This window comes from Benincasa hispida, chromosome 8 (genome assembly GCF_027475165.1).
Source record: "Benincasa hispida cultivar pf3 chromosome 8, pf3_genome.v1.1, whole genome shotgun sequence".
NCBI lineage: Eukaryota > Viridiplantae > Streptophyta > Magnoliopsida > Cucurbitales > Cucurbitaceae > Benincasa > Benincasa hispida.
Window position 1 is genome coordinate 18465185 of NC_143485.1, and position 14456 is coordinate 18479640.

Sequence of the window (14456 nt, forward strand, 5' to 3'; positions counted from 1 at the left end):
AGATTATTTTCATATGTTGGGTGACTAAAAAATGAGTAAAGGAATATCTATGTCTGGCAAACAGTGCAACTACACATACAATACTTAGCAAGTAGCATATATTTTTCCAAACTGACAATGCTGGAAGCAAAAGTCAATACGATATCAGGTTCTGCAAACCTGATTGAAGGCTTTGGGAAAACAAATATTATTTTGCCTAGAGGAACAAAGTTTAAAATTGACAATTGATTGTTCTCTAGTTAATCAAAGAGAAATCTACTTAGTTTTAAAGATATACGTTACAATAGTTATCATATTGAGACTAATAGAAATAATAATATGGAGTATCTTTATATCATATCTATTGTCTCATATGAAAAACGTATATTGGAAAAATCGTATGCTTTTTCTTTTGGATTATATTATATTCATATACAAGTAATTGAAACATATGCATCAACGAACCTGAAGTTTATGAATCCAAACATATTTACAATTTGGCATGATAGATTAGGTCATCCAAGGTCTATAATGATGAGAAAAATTATTGAGAATTCAAATGGACACCCATTGAAGAGCCATAAGATTATTTAATCTAATGGACTATCATGTGACGGCTTGCTCTTAAGGAAAATTGATAATTAAACCATCACAGTTAAAGTAAGAATTGAATCCCCTACATTTTTAGAACGAATTCATGGTGATATATGTGGATCTATTAACCCACCAAGTGAACCATTTAGATATTTTATGGTATTAATAGACACATCCAGTAGATGGTCACATGTGTGCTTATTATCAACTCGAAATCTTGCATTTGCAAGATTACTTGCTCAAATAATTAAGTTAAAAGCATAATTTCCTGATTATACAATTAAGACCATTCGTCTTGATAGTGCTGGTAAATTTACATCCCAAGTTTTTTTTTTATAATTATTGTATGTCAATTGGGATAAATGTTGAATATTCTATAGCTCGTATTCATGCACAAAATGGTTTAGCAGAATCATTCATAAAACGTTGCAGTTAATTGCTAGACCATTGCTTATAAGAGCCAAGCTTCCTACATCTGTATGGGGACGTGCTATTTTGCATATGGTATCACTTGTACGCATTAGGCCAGTAGCTTATCATAAGTACTCGCCATTATAATTAGTCTATGGCCATGAGCTAGATATTTCTCATCTAAGATTTTTTTTTTATGTGCAGTATATGTTACAATTGCTCCATCACAACGTACTAAGATGGTCTTCAAAGGAGGTTAAGAATATATGTTGGATATGATTTTCCATTAATTATTAAATGTCTTGAACCCCTGACGGATGATGTATTTACTACACGATTTGTTGATTGTCATTTTAATGAGATCAATTCTTCAACATTAAGGGGAAGAATTAAAAAGTTGGAAAAAGAAATTACATAGAATGCATTATTATTGTCCTATTTAGATTTCCATATAGATCAATGTGAACCTAAAGTTCAAAAATAAATTTATTTGCAAATATAGCAAATCAGTTACCTTATGTATTTATAAATGCTAAGAAAGTGATTAAATCACATATACCAGTTGCAAATGCTCCATTAAATGTAGTAAGTTGTCACTAATGAGTCTAGGACAGGCCAAAAGTGTGATAGACCATTCGGTTCCAAAGATAAAAATCCTCGAAAAGGAAATAGTCAATAAATGACTTGGTTTAGAATATGGATGTTCTAGAATAAACCCAAGATATGAGTACTCATAAGGATATTGAAGTAAATAAGGATAATAACGAGATCTCAAAAAATTATGGAACCATATAAGTTGACAACATTTTTGCATAATATGTTATTCACAATATTATTTATGAAAGTGAATATGAAAAATATCGAAATAGAAAGGATCGACTTATATGGAAAGAAACAATCCAATATAAATAAATTCATTTTTCAAATCGTGAGGACTAGTAGTCCAGACATCAGAGAATGTCAAACATGTGGGATACAAGTGGAATATTTGTAAAACAAATAGAGTAAAGTCACAAGATATAAAGCGAGATAGATCCCACAATAATTCTCGTAATAGACTGGTATTAATTATAAGAAAACATATTCTCTAATGGTCGATATACAATACCATGGGATATTTAATTTATCTGATTGTGTATGAAAAGTTTAATATACATATTATGGATGTAGTCATACCACATTTATATAAATCTCATAATAATGATATTTATTTATGAAAATTTCTGAAAAATATTATAATTCAAATATTTATTTATAAAAATTCCTGAAGGATTATATATCATAGAGATTCTTATAAAATATTCCTAATAAATGTGATATAATCCTTATTCAATATTTGTTGATATGATGGTACAAAAATAACCCTATTTGTCTATATCCTTTTATAAAGAAATCACAATATGAGTTTTACTATATGTTGATGATTTGAGCAGAAACTCTTGAAGAGATTTAAAAGACAATCGAATTTTTTAAGAAATAAATTGAGATGATAAATTTTGCCTTAGCTTGCAAATAAAGTATAGGGCTAATGGAATTACATCAATTTATACATTAAAGTTCTTTTGTGGATTATGTACATCATTGAATATTCTTATGGTGGTTCATTCACTCGATGTGAAAAGGATATATCATTTGATCTCAGAAAGATGATGAAGAATGTTAGGTCCTGAAGAACCATAAACTTTGAGAAATAAGTGCACTTATATAGCTTGACTAGTTTATACACTACACTTTGTAGTATTTTTCAGTAATTTTGTTACATATATATGATATTCCTCCAAAAGGAGGATATTGGAGTAGAGTTAAGCATTTGGTATGTTTTATTTGAGAATTAGTTTCCATTAATTTATTTTATTATAATAAATCTAATTATGATCTAGTTGGTTTTGAAGATGCAAATTAGTTATCTATCCCATACAAACTAGATCTTAAACAGGTCACTTAGTACACATGGGGAAGAATTTTTATATCATGACGATCAATGAAACAGACCATAACAGCTACATCCTCAAATAATGTCAAAATTCTTGCAATGCACGAGGCTAGTCGAGAATGTGTATGGCTAAGATCAATGATTCAGCACATTCATGGAACATGTGGTTTGCCTTCTAGTAAAAATCTTCCAACGATATTATACGAAGACAACACATACAACAAGCATATCCCAAATCAAAAGAGGATATATTAAAGAATATAGAACAAAACATATTTCACCAAAATTTTTCTACACTCATGATCTTGAAGAAAATGGTGACATCACTATACAACAAATTTGTTTGAAAGATAACCTAGTAGACTTATGTACAAAATCATTATCAACCGCAACCTTTGAGAAATTAGTGCACAATATTCGAATGTGGCGACTCAAAGATCTTAAGTGATATTTCCATGAGGGGAAGTAAATATACTGTATTCTTTTTAAGAGTATTAGTTTATATGAAATACTATGATTTTTTTCCCAATGGATTTTTTTTTCTAGTAAAGTTTTAATGAGACATATTTCATATATATAATGGGCATCCAAGGGGAAGTATTATAAATATTATGATAGTAAATGCTCATTAGATGCTCATGCTTAGTGTCCATTGACCATGTGTCATGCCATCATTTTCCGAAGTGTTGTCTATGTGTCTCAACATTACACATTATTAGTATCCATGTTATCCACCTCCTACTTGCCAAATTGATAAACAAAAAATTGGCAATGATAAGAGCTGGAGCATCTAATGTTTACTTCCAAACTAAGATTCCTACCCATGATGAAGAATTATAACTTTTCATGCATCTAAAAACATCTTTTCATCCAAGAGTCATAATGAATCTGGAAACTTAGATTTATTTACGTTATTAATGTCCTATGTATCTATTTAATTTATGTATTTTCATTTATTAAAGGTTAATGTATTTACTTGATAGATGAAAGGTTGCATCCTTTCATAGTGTCTTTTCATTCAGTATAAGTAATGTTGTACTTTTCATAATCATGATATAGAAGAAGATTTTGAAATGTAGAATCTTAGGTTTTAAAACCTTGAAAGCTTTTAAGCTTTGTTTCTTGTGTGTTATTGTGATAAAATGCAAGAATATTTGGAGCATTCAAGTGAGAGTTGATATGTCTTGCTTGTGGAGTGCTTTGAAGATCAAGGGTTGATGGGAGTTTCTATCTTTGTCCAATCATTGGTTCATTGGATCATCTAAGTAATCTGTCATCTAGCCTATCTTAGGGGTTGAGATCAAATTGGTTATGGGGTCTGTTGAGGTTGAATTCTTTGGGAATTGTTTTTCAACATGGTTCTTAAATCCGACGTCTAAGGGATTCTTAAATCCACCTTATACTTGTCAAATTGATAAGCAAATAATTGACAATGATAGGAGCTGAAACATTTAATGTTTACTTTCAAACTAAGGTTCTTACCCATGGTGAAGAATTACAACTTTTTATGCATCTAAAGACATCTTTTCATCCAAGAGTCATAATAAATGTGAAAATTCATATTCATTTACGTTTTTAATGTCCTATGTATCTATTTAATTTATTTAATTTTCATCTATCAAGTAAAATCATGAACCTTTAATAAATGCAAATACATAAATTAAATAGATACATAGGACATTAATAACGTAAATGAATATGAATTTTCAGATTCATTATGACTATTGGATGAAAAGATGCCATGAAAAGTTGTAATTCTTCACCATGGGTAGGAACCTTAGTTTGGAAATAAACATTAAATGCTCCAACTCCTATCATTGCCAATTATTTGCTTATCATAAATTACCTATAAATAGTGATATTTGGTGGATTTTGGAAGACACACACGTTGGGTAAATTTCATGATAATTGGATAAAGTTGAGAATTTAGAGAAACGTCTTATGGTATATTTTGTTAATTTAATTTAATTTAATTAATTAATTTATATATTATGTTTTATTTATTTTAATATCTATTTTTTATTATATATTATTTTCTTCATATCCGTAATCTTGTTGTGCGTCGTTGGACTCCTCAACTTCACAACAAGCCCAACATATATTGGGAATTTCATTTTATAAATCATTCTATACCATTTAATAATAATAATAATAATATTTCCCTAAATTTCATTGGAATTTGTGGGTTACGTTTTTTTTTAAAATTTTTTTAATTTTTAAAAAATAGTAATTGACCTGACTTAATTCCATTCTCTAGGTTTAAGGTTTAGGCTTCTTTTACGGGAAATCATCCGAAATAACCTTAAGATGCTTCCATCGGTCAGAACTAGTGTCGGTTAGAAAGTTTGTTTAAATAGTTTTCCAAGTCTATTTAGATCGATGAAAAATTAACATTTTTAATTGTTTTGGACTTATCGGTAAATCCCAGTCAAGATTAACAACAAAGTTCTATATATATTCAAGCTCTTGTTTAATTTTCTTCTAGTAAAATTTGATATTTTTCAAAATTTAAAAATTCACAGTGCAATCACATAATATATTTAAAGATAAATCGAATTTGGAGAAAATTTGAAAAAAAAAAACATAAGATTATTTAGAAAGACTGAAAAATGAGTAGAATATAAGTGCACGAGATTTCATGGAGAAAGTGCAAAATAAAATTTATTCTTTTAACCAAATCTCTGTGGTCGATCTTAGTTGATATGGATTGAGAAAAATTATTTTAACCAATTTTCTAAAATAGTGCTATATTTGAAAGATGAAAATATTTTAGGTTTATTTCGGACAATTACCCTTTCTTAGCCACAGAATGTTGATTGGTTCAATTCGATCATGCCGGCTCGGGTGAACCGATACCCTGCTGGTTCAGGTGACCAAACCGGTCAAAATTCCGGTTCTTCAGTTTAGAAACATTGAAAATTGTACGGGTCGAGAACCCTACAAATAAAGTATACCTTTAAACCTAAAATCAAAAGGTAACAATTTCGTAAAATCCTTGGCATTGCATCGTCCCGGAGATTTAGCAGCGGGGTTTTGCCTCCTCCATCTACTACTAATCAGATTCATCGAACCCATCAAAACCCAGACCTTCGATCTTTAAAATTTGCATTGACATTTCATTTGAAGTGAGTTTGTACAAATTGTCTTTCTCGGTTTGTTCTAAATAATTGTTCCTTTTTGGTGGGTAATCGAGTTTTGGGATTGTGATTTCGTTTGATTCAGAGTCTCAATGGCTTCTCCAAACAATATGCCATCGGCTGTGGACAAGGAACAGGTTAGTTTCTATTTATTTATTCAGTTTTTTCCACCGGCCATGATTTGGGATTTTAGTACTTGGATTGAGTACATTGAGAGCATGTCAGATCATGAGTCGAATCTGTGTGTTTTATTTTGGTGGGGTTTCTCCAAATTGGACAAATGTAATTGTTAGGGCATGGTTATAGGAAAATTTTTCATTAATTGAATGAAAGCCACTCATTAAGCAGCTAGTTTTCAACCTTTAATTTTATCTTTCATGCTTTAATATGTTTTGTTACTGAACTCTGTCCATTTGGAGTGATGAATATGTTCAATTTATTAGCCTTTGATGATTCTTTATCATGTTGATATAACTTAAATGTAGACCATAAATTTATAGTTACCAGCACAAACTTATTTCGATGTTTTTGCATTTGAGCAGATATTTGGTATGGCAGAAAAGGAGATGGAATATAGAGTTGAATTGTTCAACAAGTAGGTTTTACTACATTTTCTTTTTATTTCACTTTTCTAATAAAAGCATTTGTAAGATGAGATATACATAGAAGCTTTTTCATTGAAAGAAGATTCTGTATGTGTTGTTTAATCGAGATACCTGAGCTTCATGTTTCTACCTTCTTCACAGACTCTGACCTCATGCCTGTCTTTTTGTCTTTCAGGCTTACACATTCATGTTTTAACAAATGTGTTGATAAGAGGTAGGAGAGTTGCCTTAGATATCCATCTTTGGATGTTGCATGCTGTCTAATCATAAAATTCAATTTCTTATGGCTGTAGTTTTGGCATTATAAGATTGATTCTATCTCATTCACTTTTAGATTTATGCATTGTCTTTTGTCATTTGACAACTACCATCTATTTTAGGTACAAGGAATCTGAGCTGAATATGGGTGAAAATAGTTGTATTGACCGCTGCGTTTCCAAGTATTGGCATGTAAGCTGATTTCTGTATTCTATGCTCTGTTTTTTAGTTTATGAGATATGTGATGATCAAATAGTACACATCACTTTATTCCCTTTCATGATTGAAAGTATAGAGACAAATTCATTTAGCTCTTCTTAATCACTCTGTCCTTATTCAAATATCATAATATCATGTTTAAATAAAATCTTTGTAGTGTTTGGAACGAAATTTAAATGAATCCATGTGTTTTTGTTGTCTATTTACAATCTACAAATCAATACTTGTTATGAATATGGTAAAATCAATCATTTTCGACTTTGAGGCATGGATGCACATATGATAAACGAAACCAGGTGTCTTTATGATAAAACAGAAGCCATTGGTAAATTCCTCTTATTGTGACCCTGGATTTTCTTTTTGAGTTCAACAAACATGTAGGTTGGAGGATTCAAACCTCTAACCTCTTAGTCAAGAGTTATGTCTAAACCAATCGAGTTATGTTCAGGTTCATATGAGCCTGGATTTTCTCCAAAGAGTTGAAACACTTTCACTTGCATTCCAAATTAAAGAAATTTCATACACTCTGATGAAACTATAGGATTGATCAGTTGGCTTGCATATTATTTTGAATTGACGTTCCGCGATGTGAGAGTACTAATAGGAGATAAATTTGGAATATTAATAGGATATTAGCAAGGGTCTAATGGTAATTAACCAAGGATGACTTGTGTATAAATAGAGGGAGTTAGGGATCTTAGTGTGGAGGGAATTATCTTGGGGATATACCAGTGTTAGACATTGGGAGAGAGAGAACTCTCTAGAAAGGCTATCAAGTATTGATGTTGTACTTTTTCTTCTGGTATTGAAATATAGTTCTATTTTGTGTTTCGTCTTATTGGGATTCAAAGACATGATTAAGGTGCATCATAGTCTATTGGGCACAGTTTCTCCTATAACTTAAGAATACTTCCCTCGACATAATTTTAAATTTGTTCCTTCCTGGTTTGAAAGAAAATCACTTCTTCAATCAGCTTGTTTATGATAAAGCAATGTATTTGCTTGAACTTGCATCATCCATTGTTGTTGATTGCTTGCATTCATCCTTTAGTTATTTAGTTATGGTATTGATTCTTAGTTTACTGTGCTTCAGGTAACGAATTTAATTGGCCAGCTACTCGGGTCTGGTAGACCTCCAATGTGAATTGATTCCTGATCTGAATGATTGTTGGTGAGTTGGGAATGAAGAGCTTTGATTTATGCATTTTTGGTCTGATTAATTCTCCATCTCATGAAATAACTTAGTCTTTGCTGTTCGAGAAAGCATTGATAATGGCACAATCTTGTCAATTTTATAGTTTTCATTTCACCATTAACTATGATTTTAAATTTTCTAGAAAATATTAGATTGGGTCTCTATACCCTTTTCTTTCGTTGCTCAAGATCATACTGGCTAGCTATACTTTGCCACACAAGTATCTTTCTTGCCAATTCTTCAATTTTAGTGTTTGAAGAGGAAGGTTAAATAAAGTCTTAATAGTACTTTGCCTCTTAAATAGTGTTTGGACTTCCATTTATATAAATTTATTTTGCCGGTCCTTTCTTTTAAAAATATGGGAAAAATGAATTTTTAGTTCTTGTGTAAATGGTGGGTGTGTTTGGTTTCTAAGATCTCGAAATATTCGTTTTTAGTCCTGATTTTTTAAAAGGTTTAAAATGTTCTTGAGTGATATTTTATCATTATCTAAATTAAATAATAATTAAAATATTTATCTTTATTGTGTTATGATATATCACAATACGATACAATTCATATTAGATTTTTGTATGGTTGGCAAAAAATGTGTGCTCAAATGAGATTTGACCAACTTTTTTAAAGCAATTTTTCCAACCTTTCGCTAGCGTCGACATTTTTTTCCTGCTTATTCTTTTTCCCTCCTGCGTGTGGTCATGCATTTTTATTTTTTTCGTTTTGCTTGTATTCTCGTTCTTGCTTATTTTCTTGCTCCTGTGGGTGTTGTACATGTTGCCTCTCTGTCACGTTTGTTGTTGACGAGTTGCATATTTGTGCATTGAGAGAAGTAACAATATTCTTGTTGGAGGAAGAAAAGGGAAAGGGAGGATAAGGGGGAGAGGGAACGAGAAACTGGTAGGAAAAAAAAAATACTTTTTAAAAATGTTCGTAAAGAGATATAAAACCTTATGTCGTAAAAGTTCAATTTTATTTGTGCCCAATTTTCTAGGTTAGTCAAGTTATTCGATTTATGCATTGTCGATCATATTAGCCATTTGTTATGATTGAATTCAAGGCTATTGATGACAAATTATATTTTGTATATTTACTAAAAATACTTGGGTTTGGATGTCACAAATGAAATTGCACGACCAAAACCCTGAAAAGGGTGACATCTTATTTTAAATTTCCTTTGATAAAATATGGTGAGGTTTATTTTCATAAGCAGGTCTAAGATAAAAGTTAAATCTTTAAGTTTAGTCTTTAAATAAAAAATATCAATAAAATTTTCAAACATTCAATTTTATTTTTCCAATTGAATTAGTCTGCGTTTGTGTGGGGTTTAAAGTTTTATTAAGGCAGAGTGCTTATTGCAGTTTTTTTAACCTAGAGAAATATGATATTCAAATATATATATTTTTTCAAAATTTCAACACTTATCGACACTTAAGTTTATGATTTTATGCATATAACTATTGTTTAAAAAAAAATATTTTTGTTTCATATAACAAAATTACAATATATAGTGAAACGTATGGGTGAAATACGAAAAAAAAAAAGAAGAAAAAAAAGAGAAAAAATTAAGGAGTTTTAGGTTTTTTTTTTTTTATTGGTTGGTTTAGAATGTTGGTATTTGTCGAAAATTCAAAATTGAGAATGTATGTTTTAATAAAAATTCCATTCCTCTTCAAAAATGTTTATGCATCATACTGGTTTATGCCAATTTTCCATTTTAAGATGCCATTTTGTTTGGAAAAATCATTTTCATTTAAATACACTTTATAAAAAGGGTTGTTTGATTACATTTTCTGAAAAATGAGGGTCACCGAAATTGAACGAATGTGGTATTGACTCAAGTAGTTGACAGAGTGGATCGAACTGAGATATAACCATCACTATATATCAAGATAGAAACTGATAAAAGAAGTGTAATTTGACAAATTTTCCTATTTATAAATAATAACAAAATATCAATAGAATAACATCATCTGTGTTTATCTACAATGAAATGATAAATATTTGTTATTAGTCCAATTCATATTGTAATTTTACACCTATTCGAGACTAAAATTTAGAAGGGAGAACTAATTTGTTTACATATTTCACAAAGACAGTTTACACAGACTCACTGCTTACAAATTAACATGTTCAAATTCAGTTTTAGCCGGAAATCTCGACGGACTTCACAACCGTTTTCTTTCCTTCCGCCTTCGGCACCGTCACAGTCAGAACTCCGTTCTCCATTGATGCCCTAATTTCCTCCATTTTCGCATCCTCCGGCATCCTGAATCTCCTCTGAAACTTTCCACTGCTTCGCTCTATCCGATGCCATGTCTCGTTCTTATCCTCCTTCTCTACACTCCGTTCGCCGCTAATTTGAATCACTTTTCCATCTTCAATCTCCACTTTCACTTCCTCTTTCTTCAATCCAGGCAGATCTGCTTTCAGAACATGAGCCTCCGGCGTCTCCTTCCAATCAACACGAGCGTTCACCATAGCTGAAGTTTCTCGAGCGATTTCGGGAAAGTGAGATGAAATTGAAGAAGGAAAATGAAAATCGAATGGATCTGAGAGGTCGAAAGTGGCAAATGGATCGAAGACGCTGCTCCGTCGCCCACCGAAGAAGCTTGGAATCATCGACATCTTCTTAGGTTTAGTTTGAAGAAATTGAAATACGACTTGGAGTTGGATCAGAGATTTGAAATCGGGACTGGATGGAATTCAACGATTATCAGAGTAGAAATGTTGGTTTTGAGTTTCTGATTGGTGAAGAAAGTGAAAGAGGTGAGAATTTATAGCGACTGGCAGAAGATTCTGGTTTTCTCTGGAAGGTTTTTTTTCACTCTTCTTTGGAATATCCTCGCCTTCGTCATTGTAGAACCTTCGAGGCTTTAAGCCAATTGTGCTTACAATGGGCTTCTATTATGGGCCTAACAAACATTGCTAAATGGGAGTAGTTTTATCTATTTATTCAAATTTAATTATTTTTTCTTATGTGCGCACCATAATGAAACGTGGACGTGATATAGGAATTCTCTAATATTACAATAGTATCATATTCTTTACATTTACCCTATCAATTTACCTTTATAAATATTATTGATCTCACATTAATATTAGTGGATCTCGTTCTATTTTTAAAAATATATTGACATGACACACACTAAATGAAAGGTAGTACAAAAAATTCTCCATACTACCGAAATATAGGAAATTTTCTCCACATATGATTTACTCCACGTACATGACTTAGTTGTGCTGGCATAAAACTTGGAGATGGAATCTGGGATTTTGTTGTTCCCGAAATTGAAAACCTTCCTCCTTTCTTTAGACTCCACACATAGACGTGGAAAAAAAAGGTTACATGACCTGAATCCTGAGTGAGTTGTGAACTTCTACTTCTAAGGCGGTCCTTTGATTTGTATGGGTGAGAGTGACCAGATCGCCGACTTAACAAGTCTACCATTTTGGGAATTCGTTTGATTGGGAGCTGCAGAACATAATTACACAAGATAAAATTCACTCATTCTCCAAGGCAGGGATAAGTAGATAAATTACTCCCTTAAGGGCTGATTTCGGGTCTTAAACAATGTGGCGCCACACCTTCTCTTGGCTCGAGAGGGGTTTAGTCATAGTTGGACTATGATCTATTGTTCATTATAGGGATTAGTGATACGAGAGGGGTTTAGTCATAGTTGGACTATGATCTATTGTTCATTATAGAGATTAGTGGTACTAAAGGAGTTAGATGTAATTTGTGAAGGGTCATTTGGTCTAACTATAATTTGTGAAGGATCGATGGTACTTAAGGGATCATTTGACCTAGCTGTACTTATGAACAATTTGTGAAGGGTCATCGTACTGTTGATTGATTATATCCAATGGACATAGAAATATATATATAGTGCGAAAAGTGCAGCTGTCGGTTTTTAATGAAGTGGTCGACAGTTTTTAAATGGTGAATAATTTAATTAATTATTCATGTATCGTTGAAGCTTCAAGCTACAGGTCCATGAGGTCCCCTTGGTAGTACAATAGAATTAATTGAGAATCAGTTTTTGGATTAATTTGAATGGTTCAAATTAGTAGACAGATTTAATTATATACGATATAATTAAGTTGTTTTAATTATATGTGATATAATTATTATAATGTATTTGATACATTATAGCTTAATGAGAGGATATAAATATTTGAATAAGATTCAAATATAGTTTTTATAAATTGGATTTATAGTTGTTAAATTTAATATGATTATGATTTATATTAAATGTCATATAGGAGAAAAAATAAACTATAGTTTATATTGTATGTGATACAATATTAAAACTATAGGTTATATGTTGTATTTGATATAACATATAATCTAATATATATAATATGATAAGTTAGTTATCATATTTATATTTATATTAATTATTATTTTAATAATAAGGGAGGGAGTTGCAACTCCTTTCACCCTTTTTCTCTCCACACGCATAAGTGGGTAGTTGTTAATTTTGGTATATTGAAAAAGAAAAGGTTTCTTCTTCTTTCCAAATAGAGTCGAATTTAATAGTGAGAATAGACATAAGAGTTCCGTGTGTGAATTGGATTTTGTTTGTGAACAATTTCAATTCCTTCTTTCTTTCCACAACTTGTTCGAGGTTTTTTTTGGAGAAAGTCTTCAAGAGGTTCTGTGCTGTTTGAGAGAATTCTTGAAGAAAGATCTTGAAAGGTGAGGTTTCTAAAACTCTTTTATTAGCATGTTATAATTTATAAATAAATGCATATCTTGTTTCTTGTTTACTGTAAAATTTATATTCAATAAAAAATGGATTTTGGTCAATCTTGCTTCCACTCAAGATTCTCTTCTCTAAGAGTTCCGTCAGTGTTAATATTTGATTTCCATGTTGAATAATTATCATCGTTAAATTTTTCGAAAGCAAGTAGCGACATGCAGAAAATATAAACAAATTCTATGAATGGAAAAGCTATCGAATCTAATCAATTTTAGCAAAAAGTAATAATGTACCCATATTCATTATTAATTGCAATGATACTTCAATGAGTTAAAATAACCACTATTGAGGGGCAATCAATTACTCCTTCTCTGAACCAACACATTCTTGACTAAATACTAATACCATAATAACTTTTATTCCTATAACATTTAGTTATCGCCTTTTAGTCAAGAACTTACTAACACTTAGTAATTCTTGTAAGTGTAACCCTCCATTTTCAGATCTCAGAGAATAATATCAACAAGCTACCGTGGGGGTAGACAGTGCTGAAGACGGAACTAAGGGACCCTATCCATTTATAAAGTTTGCGGTGTTTCGATCCCCAAGCCACAACCCTCCGAATAGGTGGTCGCCTAAAAACGACATGCAGGCGGGACATGAGAATCTCACGATGCAACCTAATAGAGAAGACCATAGGATATGTTGACACATTTCCTTCTCCCATTTACTACGAACTAATTCCCCTATACACCTTGCTATTGAAGGAACTCTTATACAAGAGTACCTATAAACGGAAGCGACGATTCCTCGGGGGGACTCCTCTATTCTATTTCGAGAAAGGCAGTCCAGCTTGATCTTTCCAATTCATTGTGACAGAATTTCCACATATACATTCAGACATACAGATATGCATTAACAACACTAAATTACTGGTATGATTTAAAGGATGAATAAACAAGAGACCGGGAGAACATACCAGTTGAAGACTTTATTCACTTGAAATCTCGCCCTCTCTGCAAACGAACTCCTCTCGCTACAACATCAGGAAATTGTTCAGCAACTCTCCCGTCGTCTACCACGAATGACTTCGCACAAACACCAGGAAACGGGGACAACACCACCACTCAGAGCCCTCAGTATTCTCGGAGTGAGAATCCAAAGGGTGGGTTTTGTTCAAATTTGGTAGAGGTGCGGAGGAAAGGCAATCGTGTACTAAAGATCCAGTAAGTGGGAGAAGTGAAAGCTATCGTATAGCTGGGTGCTTGATCGTTTAGGCAAGGTACACGATCGTGTAGTAAAAACTAGGCGATCGTCTATACGAACATTTAGATAAGCTCATGCGCTAAGCAATCGTCTAGGAAATGGTAAGCGACCGTTTAGAGAATGCGCGCGTGGGTGTGCGATCGTTTAGTAAATACGATG

General features: G+C 31.9%; 2 protein-coding genes across 2 annotated transcripts; one reads left to right on the forward strand and one right to left on the reverse strand.

The window, feature by feature from the left end:
- The first annotated feature begins 5887 nt into the window (after positions 1-5887).
- On the forward strand, positions 5888-11075 carry TIM10 (Tim10/DDP family zinc finger protein). Its single transcript, XM_039039036.2, has 6 exons — positions 5888-6042; positions 6140-6191; positions 6597-6649; positions 6835-6873; positions 7040-7109; positions 8230-11075. The coding sequence occupies exons 2-6, from the start codon at positions 6147-6149 to the stop codon at positions 8278-8280; spliced, it is 258 nt and encodes an 85-aa protein (XP_038894964.1). The 5' UTR covers positions 5888-6042; positions 6140-6146; the 3' UTR covers positions 8281-11075.
- Positions 10304-10953, reverse strand: LOC120083954 (18.5 kDa class I heat shock protein-like). The gene has a single exon (XM_090316239.1). It carries the CDS (start codon positions 10951-10953, stop codon positions 10471-10473), a length of 483 nt encoding a protein of 160 aa, XP_090172365.1. The 3' UTR covers positions 10304-10470.
- Positions 11076-14456: the final 3381 nt, after the last annotated feature.

Bases quoted from the DNA above. Each gene is read 5' to 3' on its own strand.
- TIM10 (XM_039039036.2), top strand. From the start codon at position 6,147: ATGGCTTCTCCAAACAATATGCCATCGGCTGTGGACAAGGAACAG. The intron at 6,874-7,039 runs GTAGGAGAGTTG...CATCTATTTTAG, and splicing joins AACAAATGTGTTGATAAGAG to GTACAAGGAATCTGAGCTGA. The intron at 7,110-8,229 runs GTAAGCTGATTT...ACTGTGCTTCAG, and splicing joins GCGTTTCCAAGTATTGGCAT to GTAACGAATTTAATTGGCCA.
- LOC120083954 (XM_090316239.1), bottom strand. From the start codon at position 10,953: ATGTCGATGATTCCAAGCTTCTTCGGTGGGCGACGGAGCAGCGTCTTC.